General features: G+C 45.4%; 1 protein-coding gene across 1 annotated transcript in view; it reads right to left on the bottom strand.

The window, feature by feature from the left end:
* RHAG (Rh associated glycoprotein) overlaps positions 1–5,866 on the bottom strand; it is a 44,245-nt gene extending 38,379 nt beyond the window's left edge. Inside the window, exon 1 of the mRNA XM_083178749.1 lies at positions 5,608–5,866. Coding sequence (XP_083034875.1) covers positions 5,608–5,773 — 166 coding nt within the window. The 5' untranslated portion in view covers positions 5,774–5,866. The remainder of the gene's footprint in view (positions 1–5,607) is intronic.
* Between the last annotated feature and the right edge of the window lie 10,547 nt (positions 5,867–16,413).

Below are 16,413 nucleotides of genomic sequence, written 5' to 3'. Positions count from 1 at the left end.
CAGCAATCTCCCTCATCAGTCTAGCAATCTCCCTCATGTCACCTGGCCCACATTACACTGTTACATCATAGTTACCTCCCCTCCTGCATTCTGCAGGAGACTCCCTGAAATAGCAGCAATCTCCCTCTCTCCCTCATTAGTCTAGCAATCTCACTCATGTCACCTAGCCCACATTACACGGTTACATCATAGTTACCTCCCCTCCTGCATTCTGCAGGAGACTCCCTGACATAACAGCAATCTCCCTCTCTCCCTCATTAGTCTAGCAATCTCCCTCATGTCACCTAGCCCACATTACACTGTTACATCATAGTTACCTCCCCTCCTGCATTCTGCAGGAGACTCCCTGACATAGCAGCAATCTCCCTCATCAGTCTAGCAATCTCCCTCATGTCACCTGGCCCACATTACACTGTTACATCATAGTTACCTCCCCTCCTGCATTCTGCAGGAGACACCCTGAAATAGCAGCAATCTCCCTCTCTCCCTCATTAGTCTAGCAATCTCACTCATGTCACCTAGCCCACATTACACTGTTACATCATAGTTACCTCCCCTCCTGCATTCTGCAGGAGATTCCCTGACATAACAGCAATCTCCCTCTCTCCCTCATTAGTCTAGCAATCTCCCTCATGTCACCTAGCCCACATTACACGGTTACATCATAGTTACCTCCTCCCCTGCATTCTGCAGGAGACTCCCTGACATAACAGCAATCTCCCTTTCTCCCTCATTAGTCGAGCAATCTCCCTCATGTCACCTAGCCCACATTACACTGTTACATCATAGTTACCTCCCCTCCTGCATTCTGCAGGAGACTCCCTGACATAGCAGTAATCTCCCTCTCTCCCTCATTAGTCTAGCAATCTCCCTCATGTCACCTAGCCCACATTACACTGTTACATCATAGTTACCTCCCCTCCTGCATTCTGCAGGAGACTCCCTGACATAGCAGTAATCTCCCTCTCTTCCTCATTAGTCTAGCAATCTCCCTCATGTCACCTAGCCCACATTGCACTGTTCCATTTTGGGGTAAAAAAGGAATGAGAGACAGACACATTTACATTGAATCATCAGCACCATTTCCCAGCACTTTACCAAGTATAGTAGCTCTTACTAACTGCTCTGGGGCTCATCTACATTTGGATATTAGTCATTTTAATAGATTCCTCTCAGATGTAGTAGTGCACACCCACACTTCTAGGTGCCACATTCACAATCTCTCCATATATGGAACTAGACACGCCCTTTGGGTGAAGCATGACACCCCCCCCCCCCCCCCCCTCAATGGGGCGCTGTGCAAAATTCTATTTCCAACTATAATCTCCCAGAAACTAGTTTTCAAAAGTAGGCAAGTATGACTTAACCCAATAAGAGACACAGGTGTCGTAACGTCTAAACTATTGTGGTGAGTGTTGTGGTAACCCACAGTCACATGGTAACATTATTTTCCCCATCTGTAGCTAATTCTATAAGGAATACATACAACAAAAACTAATGCTAACGGCTGGAGACGAACGCTTAATATCATATGATAGTTCTGCAATTTCCAGGAAAAAGGAGTCGCGGCAGATAAACAAGAACTGTTACTTACTGTATATTCTGTCTGCTCCACCAAAATAGACACAGTTACGGTATAAAGTACAGTACTGTAAATACTGAAACAATAATGTAACCGTTTCTCTCCCCCGATACTGTACACGTGTCTTCGTAGGAATTTACACATCCAGTAGTTGCAATAGGAGCTTAGAATTTTTTAGATTTTTTTCAATTTTCTTAACCCTTAAACTTTAATATAGCAGATACTGTATGTGACCCCATCACAGCAGTGACTCTGTGTAATTGTATCCATTTGATTTAATGCTATTATACCTTTTATTTAGTGGCGTTTTTTACCTATGGGCTGCAGGGCTGCAACCCCCCATGTAATATCCGCCACTGTCTCTGCCTAAAGTGAAGCCAGTCTGTTAGACTGCACTGGCTTCACTGTGAATGGCAGTGACTTCCTATTGGAAGTCTGACCTGCCAGTCACTCAAGGCATCCCATCTCTCTGCGCAAATGTGCGTCAGCTCCCAAAATGGGTTCTGCACATGCGCAGTACCGCGGACCATACTGTGCATGCGTCGGAACCCGGTAACCTGATGAAGCCTCCGGGGGCTGCTGCAAAGGCAGCCCATGGAGGCTTGTGCCAGTGCATGCACAGTATCTATGAAATGACATGCGCAGCTTCCAGGGATGGTGGCAGTGGCCGGGGGACAACAGCGGAGGCGGCCGGGGACAACAGTGGCAGCAGAGGGGGGGGCGCATTGCAGCAGCCCCCTCCCTCCATAATGGTAAGAGCCGCTACCGCATTTATTGTCTGAATATATTAATAGTAAATGTTGTGACTGCAATCTATTTGTGTTGTCTCTTTGCCCATTTTCTCTGTTGATTGTTTTGGGTGTGGCCAGGGTTTAAAGTGCTCCTGGAGAGGCGGTGGAACTCATTTCCCCTGACCCCCTCCCCTATTAGGTGGAGCCCGAGCCTGTGCCAGGATTTTCAGAACCCTCTTCAAACTATAAATTTGTGACCTACCTTCCATACTTTAAGAAAAGGACTGTAGTCTTAAAAGTAAGGGGTGTGGTCACACAATAGTACCCCCACTTAAAATTATGCCACACTTATTCACTTATTTTTGACATTTACTATCCCAAAAATACGGCTATTTTCGGGATAGTAAATGTCAAAAATAAGTGAATTTCTGGATACAAATACACCTATTTTTTACAAATTTCCTTTAGTAAATTTCCCCCATAGAATGTGACGGCAGATAAGAACCATTTGGCCCATCTAGTCTGCCCCTTTTTTTACCCTTCAGGTAAACTCAACCCTTTTTAATCCTTAAAAAAGGTTGAGTTTACCTGAAGGGTAAAAAAAGGGGCCCCTGATTTATATTACACCAAATAGTAGTGTCCCTTATTCATGCGATAGTGCTCCTTATTCAAGTTACACTACACAGTATTGCCTCTTATGCACATTATGCCAACAGAAGAAGTAGTCGATTCGTTGAGGTGCCTGCTGCAGTTGTGACCTCATTCACTGATTCTGATCGTGTTTGTGCTTGAAACCTAAAATGGCAATGCTTTTCTCTGCCGTTATATATGCTAGTAAAATCATAAGTAAATAAGCCCCTGAGTCTCAAATTGCACTAGGCCTAGTTGGCGAGCCATGAAAATTTTAACACAGCAGCGCCATGTGCCTGTTGCTCAGTATTTATTACTGGGATGTGGTATAGCTCACGGACAATGTCTAGGCCCACAGTTAGTAGGTTGACCCCAATAGGTCGACATACACAAGGTCGACACGTGAAAAGGTCCACATCATTTTTAAAATGATTTAGGGTGTCAATGTCAACATCTGAGCATGTGGACGCCTAGTTAGTGCACGGCGCCCCCTCGCATTGCTATACCGGTCCCAGGTGTAGTCCTCACGAATTGTATGAAAAAGTTTTTTAACAAAATGAAAAAAAAATCCTGAAAAACTCGCGTTGACCTTATCGTGCGTTGACCTTTGCTATGTCGAATTGTTGGTTATGTTGACCTTATGACCTTGTCAACCACATGTATGTTGACCATATGGAGTCAATTTAGTGATTGTCAGATATCCAGATTAAGAATGCTAATCCCAGGGCAATCCCGGGATTTAATAAACCCTCAATCCTGGGATTCCCGTGATCCCAGGATTGGCCTCCCTAATAAAAAAAAAATGCCCCCGCCCCCCAAATTTACAGTACTTACCTGGGCGGGAGCGGCAGAGAGTCCAGGAGTGGCTATGTACAGGAAAGAGGGTCTGGGAATCCTCAGCGGTGAGGCCGGAACTGGAGAGCGGCAGGAACTAGAGAGCGATGGTGCGGCCGGCGGGCTGCGCAGCGTGATGCATTGCGTGACCTCTGACTGCTCTCAGAGCCGCACACCTGGGACGGGAGCAGCCGGGCAGCGTTGACTATGCATGCGCAGTCTAACCCCAATATCCCGGAATTGGAAACTTCAGTCCCAGTCCTGGCAATTTTGGGGCCAAATCCATTCACTTTTTAGTGAATTTGCATATTGTTTGCACGGCTGATGAGATAAAAGCACAAACTCGGTGTCCCTTATACATCACTAGTGGATTTGCGTGCTGCTACAATGCATATACTGTATAAGAAACTACTGTACTGTGAGAACACGACAAGAGACCGTGAAACCAATATGAGTAACCGTGTCATGTGTCTTATCATGCAACTTCACGCCACAAATGCAGGAAAAGTAGAAATTCCAAGCCCCCAGTATGCTACAACCCTGTCTGCAGTGCGAAAAGACGCAAAATCTGTAGAGCAGCGTCTAAGTCACGTCATGCTACTCGCTGTCTAACGCGAGAGAATAATTAATTGCTGAATGGTTGACATTATTTACTACACTTTTGCACCTAAATGATATGTTAACCCATTGAGGGCCAACAGCTCTGTGAGCGATGTGCAATATATCTGCTGAAAATGTCAGCGTCTCTTCCATTTGTTCTACAAAGTGGGAAGTACGGATGGTGTAATGGTTATAGCCGGCGGGGAGCGGATGGAAGCGCCGTTGGAAGGGGATGTGCACCTCTTGTGCGCGCGCGTCCCCTTCTCGCCATCGATATGGTGTTGGCGGGGGATGGCGGCTGGCGTCGCCAGCGCCATCCCCTGCCAGGATGGGACCTACTCCATGTGTATTTTGAAAAAAAAATTCACTCGGCTCACAAAGGGTCAACAAATTCTGCTCATTTACAATTGTTCATAAAAATCGAATTAACTGAAATGCCGACATCTAGAGAAAATCACTTGGATCTATTAAAATGATAGAATATCCACTTACAACAACAAGATACATGTGCTGTAGTTGTACAGTATACAAAATAAACACACTTTGAGTTGAGGGCACTACTCCACTACTCGTATATAAATAAAGGTTTAAACGTTATCACTATAGAGGAAATCCTGCTCCATGATTGTAATTAGACACAGGCTGGGTTTTTTTTTTTTTCTTATTTCCTGTCATAAGATATGTGACAGAAAAATGCATTTAATTATTTATTTTTGTTGCAAAATTTAGATTTCTGATTATAAAACAAAAGGTATGGAAAGCTACATAAAAGATTTAAATGCACTTACTAAATAAAAAGAAAGTAAATTATGCATCAAATACTACTAATACTAATATTATTATTATTATTATTATTATTATTATTATTATGATTTCTACTATTAATAATAATTCTCATAATCATAATAATGCAGAAAAATAAATTAATAATAATAATAATAATAATAATAAGTATTATTAGGATTTAAATATAGCAGAAAATGCACATACAAAAATGCAAAATATATAATTTTATATAATGAATATTAATACCATACTATTTGCCCTATGTAACAACAAGATTATCATTTTAGAGCAATTTGTTTAACAAATTCATTGCACATTTAATACTTTGCTCCAAATTACATTTAAAATACAATATTTCAATAATTTTTTCTGCAAATAATAAACAAAATGTGTCGTTACAGTATTTTAAGGCTGAGGAGTTAAGGAACTGAAATTCATACTTACACGGATATAAGTCAACGAAGGTGTCATCTGTGTGCGTGGAGTTTTGGGGTGTTGGATGTTGCTGTGTATCATACCGCACAAATATCCCAAATAAAACGATTAGGATGACCTGAAGTCCAATTGCAAGAATGGAAAATTTATACCTAATATTAGTGTCAAATGACATGATGAGGGTATTGTAATGGTAACTGGGCTCTTGTCAGGTCCTGCAAGAAACTGATAAAGAGAAAGTTGCTGTTTCTATTTAATGGGCAACACGAGATACAGATGACACTGCAGAAAGAAAGGGGTCTGGTCAGAGAGACACACCCTCCGCCTCTCTACCTAAATATGAGGAAGATGTAGTACAGTGCACTGCGATGTTCCCAGCTTTGTATCAGTTGCATATATATGTGTAACTGATAGCTTTAAAAAACAAAAAGAAATATGATTAAGACAAACAAACAAACAGAAATTCCTTTTCTAGACTTAATTACTGAGTATTACTTTAAATATGGTTAATTTCCTCTAATTAAGATCCCTGTATTGGCTGTCACTATACCCTCACTTCATTTGACACAGAGGAAATGAACCTTCCCTGTTTTTTCTCCCCAAAACAGTTTTCTCTTTGGGGGCAGTATCAGTGCTTGGGATCCCGGCAAACAGAAGCCAACAGTGACATCCCGAAACCGGACACCTGGGTGGTAAGTATTCTAACACCCCCCCCCCCCCCTCACTAACCTGCCTAATGCTGACCACACATCAGACCAACTTTCCTCCAACCGTCCAACTAGTTGCTCGGATGGAATAAAAACCTGGTGCTGGATGGGAGCAAATGTAATTTGTAATTAAATCATTTGTTTTCCAAATCGGAAAATGGACAACAACTGTCACTCAGACAATGTACTGTAGTTGGAGCTATTTGATTTAAACAACTTCACTGAATGTTTTTGTCCACTCTCCTGAGCTTGTGAGCAAATTGCTTATTGGCATTTGCCCCCACACAGAACCAGATTTTCAGTCCAACCAACCAACTAGTTGGATGGTTGGAGGAAAGTTGGTCTGATGTGTGGCCGGCATTACTTGCAGCCTAACTCTAATCTGCAATCTGCAGCCCATCCCTAACCACTTCCTTTAGTGTCCAACCCTAACCCTTCCCTCCTGCAGTTTAACCCCAATCTCACCACCACCACCCCCACAGCTTGACCCATACCCTAAGCAATACCTTACTGCCTAACCCTAACCATCACCCCATCCCTCCCTACCTGCAGCCGGACTCTAACCTCCACTCTACAGCCTAAACAGTTTCCTTAGTGCCCAACCGTAACCTCCCTACCCCAAACTCCCATAACTGCAGCCTAACCCTAATCTAAACCCCCTTCACAGCCTAACCCTAACTACTTCCCTACTGCCTAACCCTAACTACTTCCCTGCTGCCTAACCCTAACCATCTCCCCATCCCTCCCTACCTGCCGCCTGAGTCTAATCTCCCCTCTGTAGCCGAACCAGTTTCTTAGTGCCCAACCATAACCTCCCTACCCCACCTAACCCTCCCTATCTGCAGCCTAACCCTTATCTCAGCCCCCCGCAGCCTAACCCTAACCACTTCCATTAGTGCCTAACCCCCCCTCAAACTCCCCATAACTGCAGCCTAACCCTAATCTCACCCCCCCTAGCCTAACCCAAACCACTTTCCTACCCCTCCCTACCTGCAGCCTAACCCTACTTTTCCTCTTCCCCACAACCCTAACCCCTCCATTATTGCCTAATCCACCCAACCAAACCTCCTTACCAGCAGCCTAAAGTCGCCCCCACAGCCTAACCCTAATCACATCTGTAGTGCCTATCCTTCCCCCCACAGCCTAATCCCTGCTGTACCCCATTATTGCTTAACTCTACCTCCTTAGTGCCTAACCCTTCCCCCTTCAGCCTAACCCTTCCCCCCCAGCCCCCCCCCCAGTGCAGCCTATCCCTAACCTCCTTTACACTGTCTAAACCTAACCGCTCTGAGCGATGTCCAAGATCCCACGAAACAATATTGAAAGATATTTGCTTTATATCTTATTTAAATTTATTATTCAATTTTATATCAACTCCTATATAATGTTGATTAATCATAGTGGTCTGTTACTGAGGGCAATGGGGCACAAAAACTATATATCCCCTGACTCATTAACCAGCGTTAGTGAATTAGTTTTTTCCCAACTTACCAATATTCCTCTGCTCGGACAACTGTGTGCGATAAGAACGTATCTTGGCCAAGACACCTACAGTACAGTTATAGCATCAACAATAACTCTATGTTCGCGCAGCCATCAGGACAGGCACGCACAGAACAAAAGTGCAGTACTGTAATTGCAAAAGGTGATTGGAGAGGAGCATGGAGATGGGCGGGAATAGAAGATCCCTCTCCAGTGATGCTTTTCACATAGGGCCGAAGGGCCGGACTGGCCATCTGGCTCTTCTGGCAAATGCCAAAATGGCGATGGCCTTGTGGGCCGATTTGTGCAGAAAGTTCTCAGAACTTTCTGCAGTAGCGCTGAGCCCGCCCTGCTGCCTCGAGTCCTGTGCGCCACACCACTCCCCATGTCATTTGCTGCTCCAGAGACCACCCCGCTGCCTCCTGAATGTCATTTGCATGACTTGGATGCACCTGACCTGCCGCCGCCATCCAGATTCCAATCCAGGGGCGGAAGAACCTGCACGGCATCACGGCTGCTATTTAAGCAGAGGGCCGGGTAGAGCCAGTCACGTGGTGTAGTTGGAATGGATCTGTCCTGCTGTGCCAGTGCCACAGTGCAAGACTACTACTAGTAAGTGTCCTGCTTGTTTTTTATCTATGACTAGTCCTGATTCCTACTCCTAGTACCCTACCCTACGCAGCACCTCTGACTTATCCCTGCTGCCTGTGGCTGCTGCAACTCAACGTCTTCACTGACTTCTTGTCTGAGACAAGGTAAATTTGCACCCAGCCTCCAGCCAGCAGGAATAATTGCCATTGCCCATAATAATATGTTATGGGTATAAGGATTGTGTCAAATTCTGTAATGGGCGTTACAGTGTGTGTGTGTGTGTCATAATGTGTAATGGGTATAACTGATTGTGTCACAATGTGTAATAGGCATCACGGTGTGTTCCATAATGTGTAATGGGCATTACGGTGTGTGACTATGTGTAATGGGCATTACGGTGTGTTCCATAATGTGTATTGCCTCCTTTTTGTAATGCCACACCTCCTTTCCATGAGGCCACTCCCCCTTTTCGGTATTCTATATCCCATTATCACCAGTTTTTAGGATTGCTCAACTTTTTTTTAGTTGTGTAATACTGGTCATTTAAAATAAATAGATATAAATAAATAATACAGTATACTAGTATATCTTTACACATCCTGTTGTATTGTTCATATCAAGGATTTATGACTCCTGGTGCAGACCAAAAAGGAGCTGTAACACGGATAGAGTCTAACAGACGTTACTTTTTATTTTTTAAACTTTTGACCTCTATTGTGCCAGTAATAAGCATCACTGTCTTTCCAGACACCTCGGCAAAATACCCGTTGGATCTTGGACGTGTTTTACAAAGTGCACAATATTCCGGCACAGAGGGCTTAATTCAGACATGATTGCAGGGCACATTTTGTTTGCCAATGGGCAAAACCATGCTGCACTGCAGGTGGGGCAGATGTGACATGGGCAGAGAGAGAGACAGATTTGGGTGGGGTTTGTTCAAACTGAAACTGAATTATTAACTGAATTAAACTGAATTACAGTGTAAGAATAAAGCAGGCAGTATTTACTCGGCACAGAAAAACAATAACTCACCAAATCTAACTCTCTGCACATGTTACATCTGCCCCACCTGCAGTGCAGCATGGTTTTGTCCTTTTGCAAAGGGCCTAATTCTCCAAATTCGGGTGGGCGCTGACTTCATGTGACATTAGCCGACCACCCTGTGCAGGTAACGCTACACCTGTGTTTCCAGGGGAATGCCCAGCTTTTTCGTAGGGATGCCTCTAAAACGCTAGGAGTTCCCCTGATGCTGCTGACGAGTGTGATACTCCTCGAAGGCGTTCGTACAGGGGGTATGCACATGAGCATATACACGCATGCGTAGACCAACCACCATTCGAAACGTGGCCAAATTCGGACCCATACAAATGGGACTGAATCGGCCCCAAAATGTACTCTGCGATCAGTTCTGAATTATACCAATAGATTCGTTCTACCTGGTAAATGTCCCTATTTGTCCAGGGCATTGAGAGCTGCTAATATAGATTGCCCAGTGGCGTAACTACAGCACCGCAGCCCCCCCGTGGTAGCGGGGAGGCGTTGGGTAAGCCCGGGCGCCGGGGGGCTGCGGTGCTGTTATAATGCCCCATCCCCCGCATCTTTACCTATGTTCGCTGCGGTGGTCCCGGCTCCCCTGGCTTCATTCTGATGCTATTTCGTCGGGCTATCATAAAATGTCCGCCCCCATATAGCAAACTGTTCTATGAAACTGTCTGCTGTATGGGGGCGGCCATTTTGTGATGGTCCGTGTTTAGCATCAGAATGAAGCCAGGAGGGTAGCCGGGACCAGCGCAGCGATTACAGGTAAATATGCAGGGGATGGGGGGGCGTGCTTTATTATCGGCGGGGGGGGGGGGCGCCCAAATTATAGTTACGCTGCTGGGATTGCCCCCCCCTGTTCCGTAAAGTAAATCTCCCCCCAACCCTGCCTTACCCCTCAAATGTGGTCCCGAGCAGTGCAGCATATCAATAGCCCACCACGGGGTCTGCGGGGCTATTGTTAAGCCACTGGGTTTCACTATGCTTTCATGTGTCAACTTCACTGCATGATAAAGTTGGGGTAAAGGAGAGTGAGGAGGTGTCCACAGAATATTGGTCTGAATTCTGCACCTGCATGGGGAATACTCCCTCCTCCTAGCTCCTCCTATCAGAAGACACACAATGCTTGGGATGGCCATCGGTGCGGGCGCTACCTATAATTTGTAATTTGTATAATGGAATCCACTTGATAAATGTTACTTCAAAGCTGATTGGTTGTCATGGACGACTTCTGCAGTCTTTTCAGTCTTCATGTATAGACCCCTGTTTGGTATAAAGCATCTTCCTTTAACATAGGATAATATAAGCGCTGACACTATAGAGAGCGGATAAAGGATAATGCTTGTAGTTTATACCCCTTTCCCACTAGCAAATATAACCCAGGTTTTTTCTGGGGGAGGCGCATTGACCCGGGTTTTTTGCTATTGGAAAAGGGTCCTTGGAAAACGATCACTGGTCGAGTGTCCTGGGAATTCTACCAGGGTAGAAGACAGAAATGACCCGGCTCTGAGTACAGTGTAAATGGGTAACCAATCCGTTCACTGCAATGGGAAAGCCGTCTCTGGGATATGCTCTCATCTTCTAGCGCTGTCTCAGGCCCCGCCTCCGGTGACATCACCCGCCAGGCATTGTGCCGGGTGGGGAGACCGTTGTAAAAGTGGTCAGAAGCCGGGTCTAAAGTCCAGGGGGTAACCCGGCTTGCTGGTGTAGAAGGGGTATTAGTTAGAGCAGATGCACATTAGCACACATCCCTACTTTCTCCATAAATATGGATTCCTAATATTACCATGATAATATTGCGTGTGAGGTTATGGTGCTTAAATTGAGTTCAATTTCTATCACTCAATGAGCCAGATGTACTAAGCCTTAAAAACTTTCAAAAATGACTATATTTCTAAAAAATGACAGTTAGGAGCCGATTGGCTGGTACTTTATCCTTCTCTACTCTATCACTTTTCAAGGCTTTATTTCATCTGGCCCATAGTGTGTATATTTATTCATGTAATGGCTATAGTGGCGATTGAATTGATTCTCACAGTGGCTGTCACTAATGCACGCCAGATAGAATGATTCAATTGCTGATCTACTCGGACACCAATTAGCAGGTGACACGTGTCTACTCGCAGCCTCCAGAGGTGGCCATCAGAAATGTAGAAAAAGTCCCACTTCAGATGTGCATAGTTGTTTAATGCAGATAAACCTGGTCTATTGGGTTCAATAAAATAACGAGCACCCGGAACAATTGAATTGCTTCGTTGGACGCCCATTAAATATGACGGCACAGACTATATGTTTGTGTTTTTTTCTTTATGCAAGGGACACCAACATCGACATCCACTCTCTCTCTGTCATGCCCTGCCCCTCCCTGTCATGCCCATCCTCTCCTGAGCATCATCCGCTGCCTCTCCCTGTCACTTAGTGCTTCTCCCAGTCACTGCATCTCTGTCACCCACTGCCCCTCCCCATCATATTTTCCTGTCACCCACTTCATCTCTCACTTTGTCATCCCATCATCCCTCTCTCTTGTCACCCTCTCCCAACCAATGCTTGCACCCGTCATACACTACATCACCCACTGCCTTCCCCTGTCTCCCACGTTTTTGGCGTTACCCTCTCGCTAGCTTCAGAAAAGAGATTAAGGTGAGGAGCTGAGCAGTGGTGTGCGGGAGGTGGGAGAGAGGACTGTCACTCATAGGCCAAGCCTGGCGAGAGGAACCTGGCTGTGACTGCTGAGGGTATGTGGGTGACAGCTGAGGAGGCAAAGGTTGGCACGAGCTGGGGAGTGAGTGAGGAGACTGGCATAAGAGGAGTTGTGAGGAAAAGTGATTAAAATGTGTGATTTATGAGGCCACACCCACTTTTCCAGAAACCCGTCCCCTTCTTCTGTCCATGCTCCTGCTACCCCGGTGACCAGCGGCTACCCCTGGTTGGTCACTAATGAAAACGGGACACTCGGCAATTTGGTTGCTGAGGGATATATCACTCAGCAACCAATCGCTCCATATGTACGGAGCTTAAGCCTCCAGTGCCCACCCATAATGTGGGGGTACTCTCAGGAATTGCGGTGCAATGCAATACTAGTGTGTCATGATCCAGGTAATTAAATACTTATTCTCACCTCGGTCCAGACTGTCACTGTACTCCAGGCCTGGATATCATCAGTGCTGTTTGCATACAGTCCACAGCATACAGTAGTTTCCCCACGGTCTTTTCAGAGGTCACCTGGTGCTGCTGATACTGCAGCTATGCAGCTTATCCCTGCAGTTTTGTCTGATGCCATCTGCTCACTGCAGCTGTCTTGATTACTGCCTTTGTTGTAGGCGTCCGCCATGCAGCAAACAAACAGACTTTCCCTCCACGACAAACATGGGTGCAGCCATGTTTGGCAGAATTAAATGGGCTTTCCCAGCCAATCCGATGCAGGTTGCTTCCTGGATATTGGCCAGCCAATCCCTGCTTCACAGCAGGTATAAGTTCCCTGATCTAATGCTTCCTGGTTGTCAGTGCTTCAATTGTCTAACCTCCTGTTGGATGGCTCCGTCTCCAGTGGTTGTTCCTGCAAGTTTCCAGGACTCCAGCACCTGTGTCTGCATAATCATTCCTCTTTAAAGAGACCTGCACCTATTTCCTCCCTAAGGTGCTGCCTGACCTCTTCTGATATCCCAGCATCATCAACAGTTTTAACTATATTGATTCTTCAGCTCCACCATCGATTATTCATCCATCAACGAGACTTCTTTGCCTAACCACCGATTGTCCGTCTGACGTAGACTCTTCAGCTTCATCATCGATTATTCATCCAACATCGAGTCTTCATTGCCTAACCATCGATGATCCATCTGACATTGATTCCTCAGTGTCTCATCATCGATTGTTCATCTAACATAGTTCCTTCAGCCCTCCATCATCGATTGTTCATCCAACATCAATTCTTCATCTCATCATCAATTGTTCGTCTAACATCAATATACCATTGTCATTACCATTGCCAAGATTCCACTGGCACATTCCGGTCAGTACAAACATCATTTCTCAGTTCATTTCAACCGCTGTGAGCGATGCTGACATTTTTAGTTGGCACTCAGAGGGTTCACCGTCATTCAGTAACAACTACAATGAGCCATTCATCTGCCCAAATGCTCCAACTTTAATAAGGTGGTGCCAGCGTTGTAAAGCCAAAATGATGGCAGAGAGCAGGGTATAGAAAAGCTCCATGGGCGGCGGGGCAGGGTACTCGCCCATGGGAATGCCCAGTGTGTAAACGCAGGGCATTCCCATGGAAATTGCCGGGTGAGATGGAGCAGTTGTTGTGAGATGTGGAGTAGTGAGATGAAGCAAGTGTTATAGAATGCTGGGTGGTTCCCTGCTTGTGCAATCTGCCTACCCTCTTGTGAAACTCACCAAATGCATACGGTCCCAGGGTATGCACAAATACCATCGGCTGGGGGAGCAAATTTGGACCTGACAAATCAGGTCTGAATCGCAGCCAAAGTGTGATGAGGAGGATTATTGAGGTGGACCAACGTTTGGTAGATGAGTATTGTAAGATCAATTATTTGCAAAAGAGGAATTACAGTATGAGATGGAGCCAGAGTGTGGTGAGGAGGATTTATAGGATAGAGCAAGTGTTTGGAGATGAGGATTAGTGGGATGGAGCAGGTGTTTGGAGATGAGGATTAGTGGGATGGAGCAAGTGTTTGGAGATGAGGATTAGTGGGATGGAGCAGGTGTTTGGAGATGAGGATTAGTGGGATGGAGCAGGTGTTTGGAGATGAGGATTAGTGGGATGGAGCAAGTGTTTGGAGATGAGGATTAGTGGGATGGAGCAGGTGTTTGGAGATGAGGATTAGTGGGATGGAGCAAGTGTTTGGAGATGAGGATTAGTGGGATGGAGCAGGTGTTTGGAGATGAGGATTCGTGGGATGGAGCAAGTGTTTGGAGAGGAAGATTAATAGGACAGAGCAATTTTTTGAAGATGAAGATTACTGTAGTGAAATTGAGCAAGTGTTTGGAGATGAAGGTTAATGGGGTGGAGCAAGTGTTGGGAGATAAGGTTTAGTGGGATAGAGCAAGTGTTTGGAGTGGAGGATTAGTGAAATGGAGCAAGTGTTTGGAGAGGAGGATTAATAGGATGGAGAAAGTTTTTGAGGATGAGGATTAGTGAAATGAAGCAAGTGTTTGGAGATGAAGCTTAATGGGATGGAGCAAGTGTTTGGAGATGAGGATTAGTTAAATGGAGCAAGTGTTTGGAGATGAATCTTAATGGGGTGGAGCAAGTATTTGGAGATAGATTGATGAGATGGAGCAGGTGTTTTGGAGATGAGGATTAGTGGGATGGAGCCAGTATTTGTAGATAAGGATTAGCAGGTTGGAGCAAGTGTTTGGAGATGAGAATTTGTGGAATCGAGCAAGTGTTTGGAGATGAGGATTAGTGGGATGGATTAAGTGTTTGAATATAAGAATATGGAGTGTTTGGAGATGAGGATTAGTGTGATGGAGCAAGTGTATGGAGATGAGGATTAGTAGGATGTAGCAAGTGTTTGGAGATGAGGATTAATGGGATGGGGCAGGTGTTTGGAGATGAGGATTAATGGGATGGAGCAGGTGTTTGGAGATGAGGATTAATGGGATGGAGCAGGTGTTTGGAGATGAGGGTTAGTGAGATAGAGCAGTTGTTTGGAGATGAGGATTAGTGGGATAGAGCATTTATTTGGAGATGAGGATTAGTGGATGCAGCAAGTGTTTGGAGATGAGGTTAACTGGGATAGAGCAAGGGTATGGAGATGATAATTAGTGGAATGGAGCATGTGTGTGGAGATGAGGACTAGTGGGATGGAGCATATGTTTGGAGATGAGGTTTAATAGCATGGAGCAAGTGTTTGGAGATGAGGATTAGTGGGATGGAGCAAGTGTATGGAGATGAGGATTAATAGGATGAGCAAGGGTTTAGGGATGAGGATTAATAGTATGGAGCAAATGCTTGGAGATGAAGATTAGTGGGATGGAACAACTGTATGGAGATGAGGATTAATAGGATAGAGCAAGTGTTTGGAGATGAGGATTAATAGTATGGAGCAAGTGTTTGGAGATGAGGGTTAGTGGATACAGCAAGTGTTTGGAGATGAGGATTAGTGGGATGGAGCAAGTGTTTGGAGATGAGGATTAATAGGATAGAGCAAGTGTTTGGAGATGAGGATTAGTGGAATGGAGCATGTGTGTGGAGATGAGGATTAGTGGGATGGAGCAAATGTTTGGAGATGAAGATTAGTGGGATCGAGCAAGTGTTTGGAGATGAGGATTATTGGGATAAAGCAAGTGTTTGAAGAGGAGTATTAGTGAGACGGAGCAAGTGTTTGGAGATGAGAATTAGTGGAATGGAGCATGTGTGTGGAGATGAGGATTAGTGGGATAGAGCAAGTGTTTGGAGATGAGGATTAGTGGGATGGAGCAAGTGTTTGGAGATGAGGATTAGTGGGATGGAGCAAGTGCTTGGAGATGAGGATTAGTGGGATGGAGCAAGTGTTTGGAGATGAGGATTAGTGGATGCAGCAAGTGTTTGGAGATGAGGATTAGTTAATGGAGCAAGACAATGATATAACCACCTCCTCCAGGCACTCGCCCATTTTTTCACTCACCCCAGGGATCAAACGCTGGGGCCCCCTGTCTTCGATCCATCCTGTCACCGCTCTGGGTAGTTCATGGCTGCCTGGGCATTTGGCACCCAAACAAATATATGCACAAACACACATATGCACAAACATATGAGAGCGGCTCTGAACTTCCCCAAGCAGCAACGGTTAGCGATCGGCGACAGTAGAATCCCCTGGTGAACAGGGCTGCTGCAAAAGTCAGAGAAGAGCAGCGGCAGCCCATTCAGGGCTGAGTATTTCTGGGGCAGAACAAACCCGCCCTGGTAGGTATGTCCTGCCCCAGGATAACCCACCACTCAACTGATTAATGGTAAGAACAAGTGTTTAATTACCCAGATCGTGACAAG

The sequence above is a fragment of the Crinia signifera genome, chromosome 3 (genome assembly GCF_055691185.1).
Source record: "Crinia signifera chromosome 3, ASM5569118v1, whole genome shotgun sequence".
Classification (NCBI taxonomy): Eukaryota; Metazoa; Chordata; class Amphibia; order Anura; family Myobatrachidae; genus Crinia; species Crinia signifera.
Note: the sequence above shows the minus strand (reverse complement) of the source record. Positions and strands in the feature narration are given on the sequence as shown.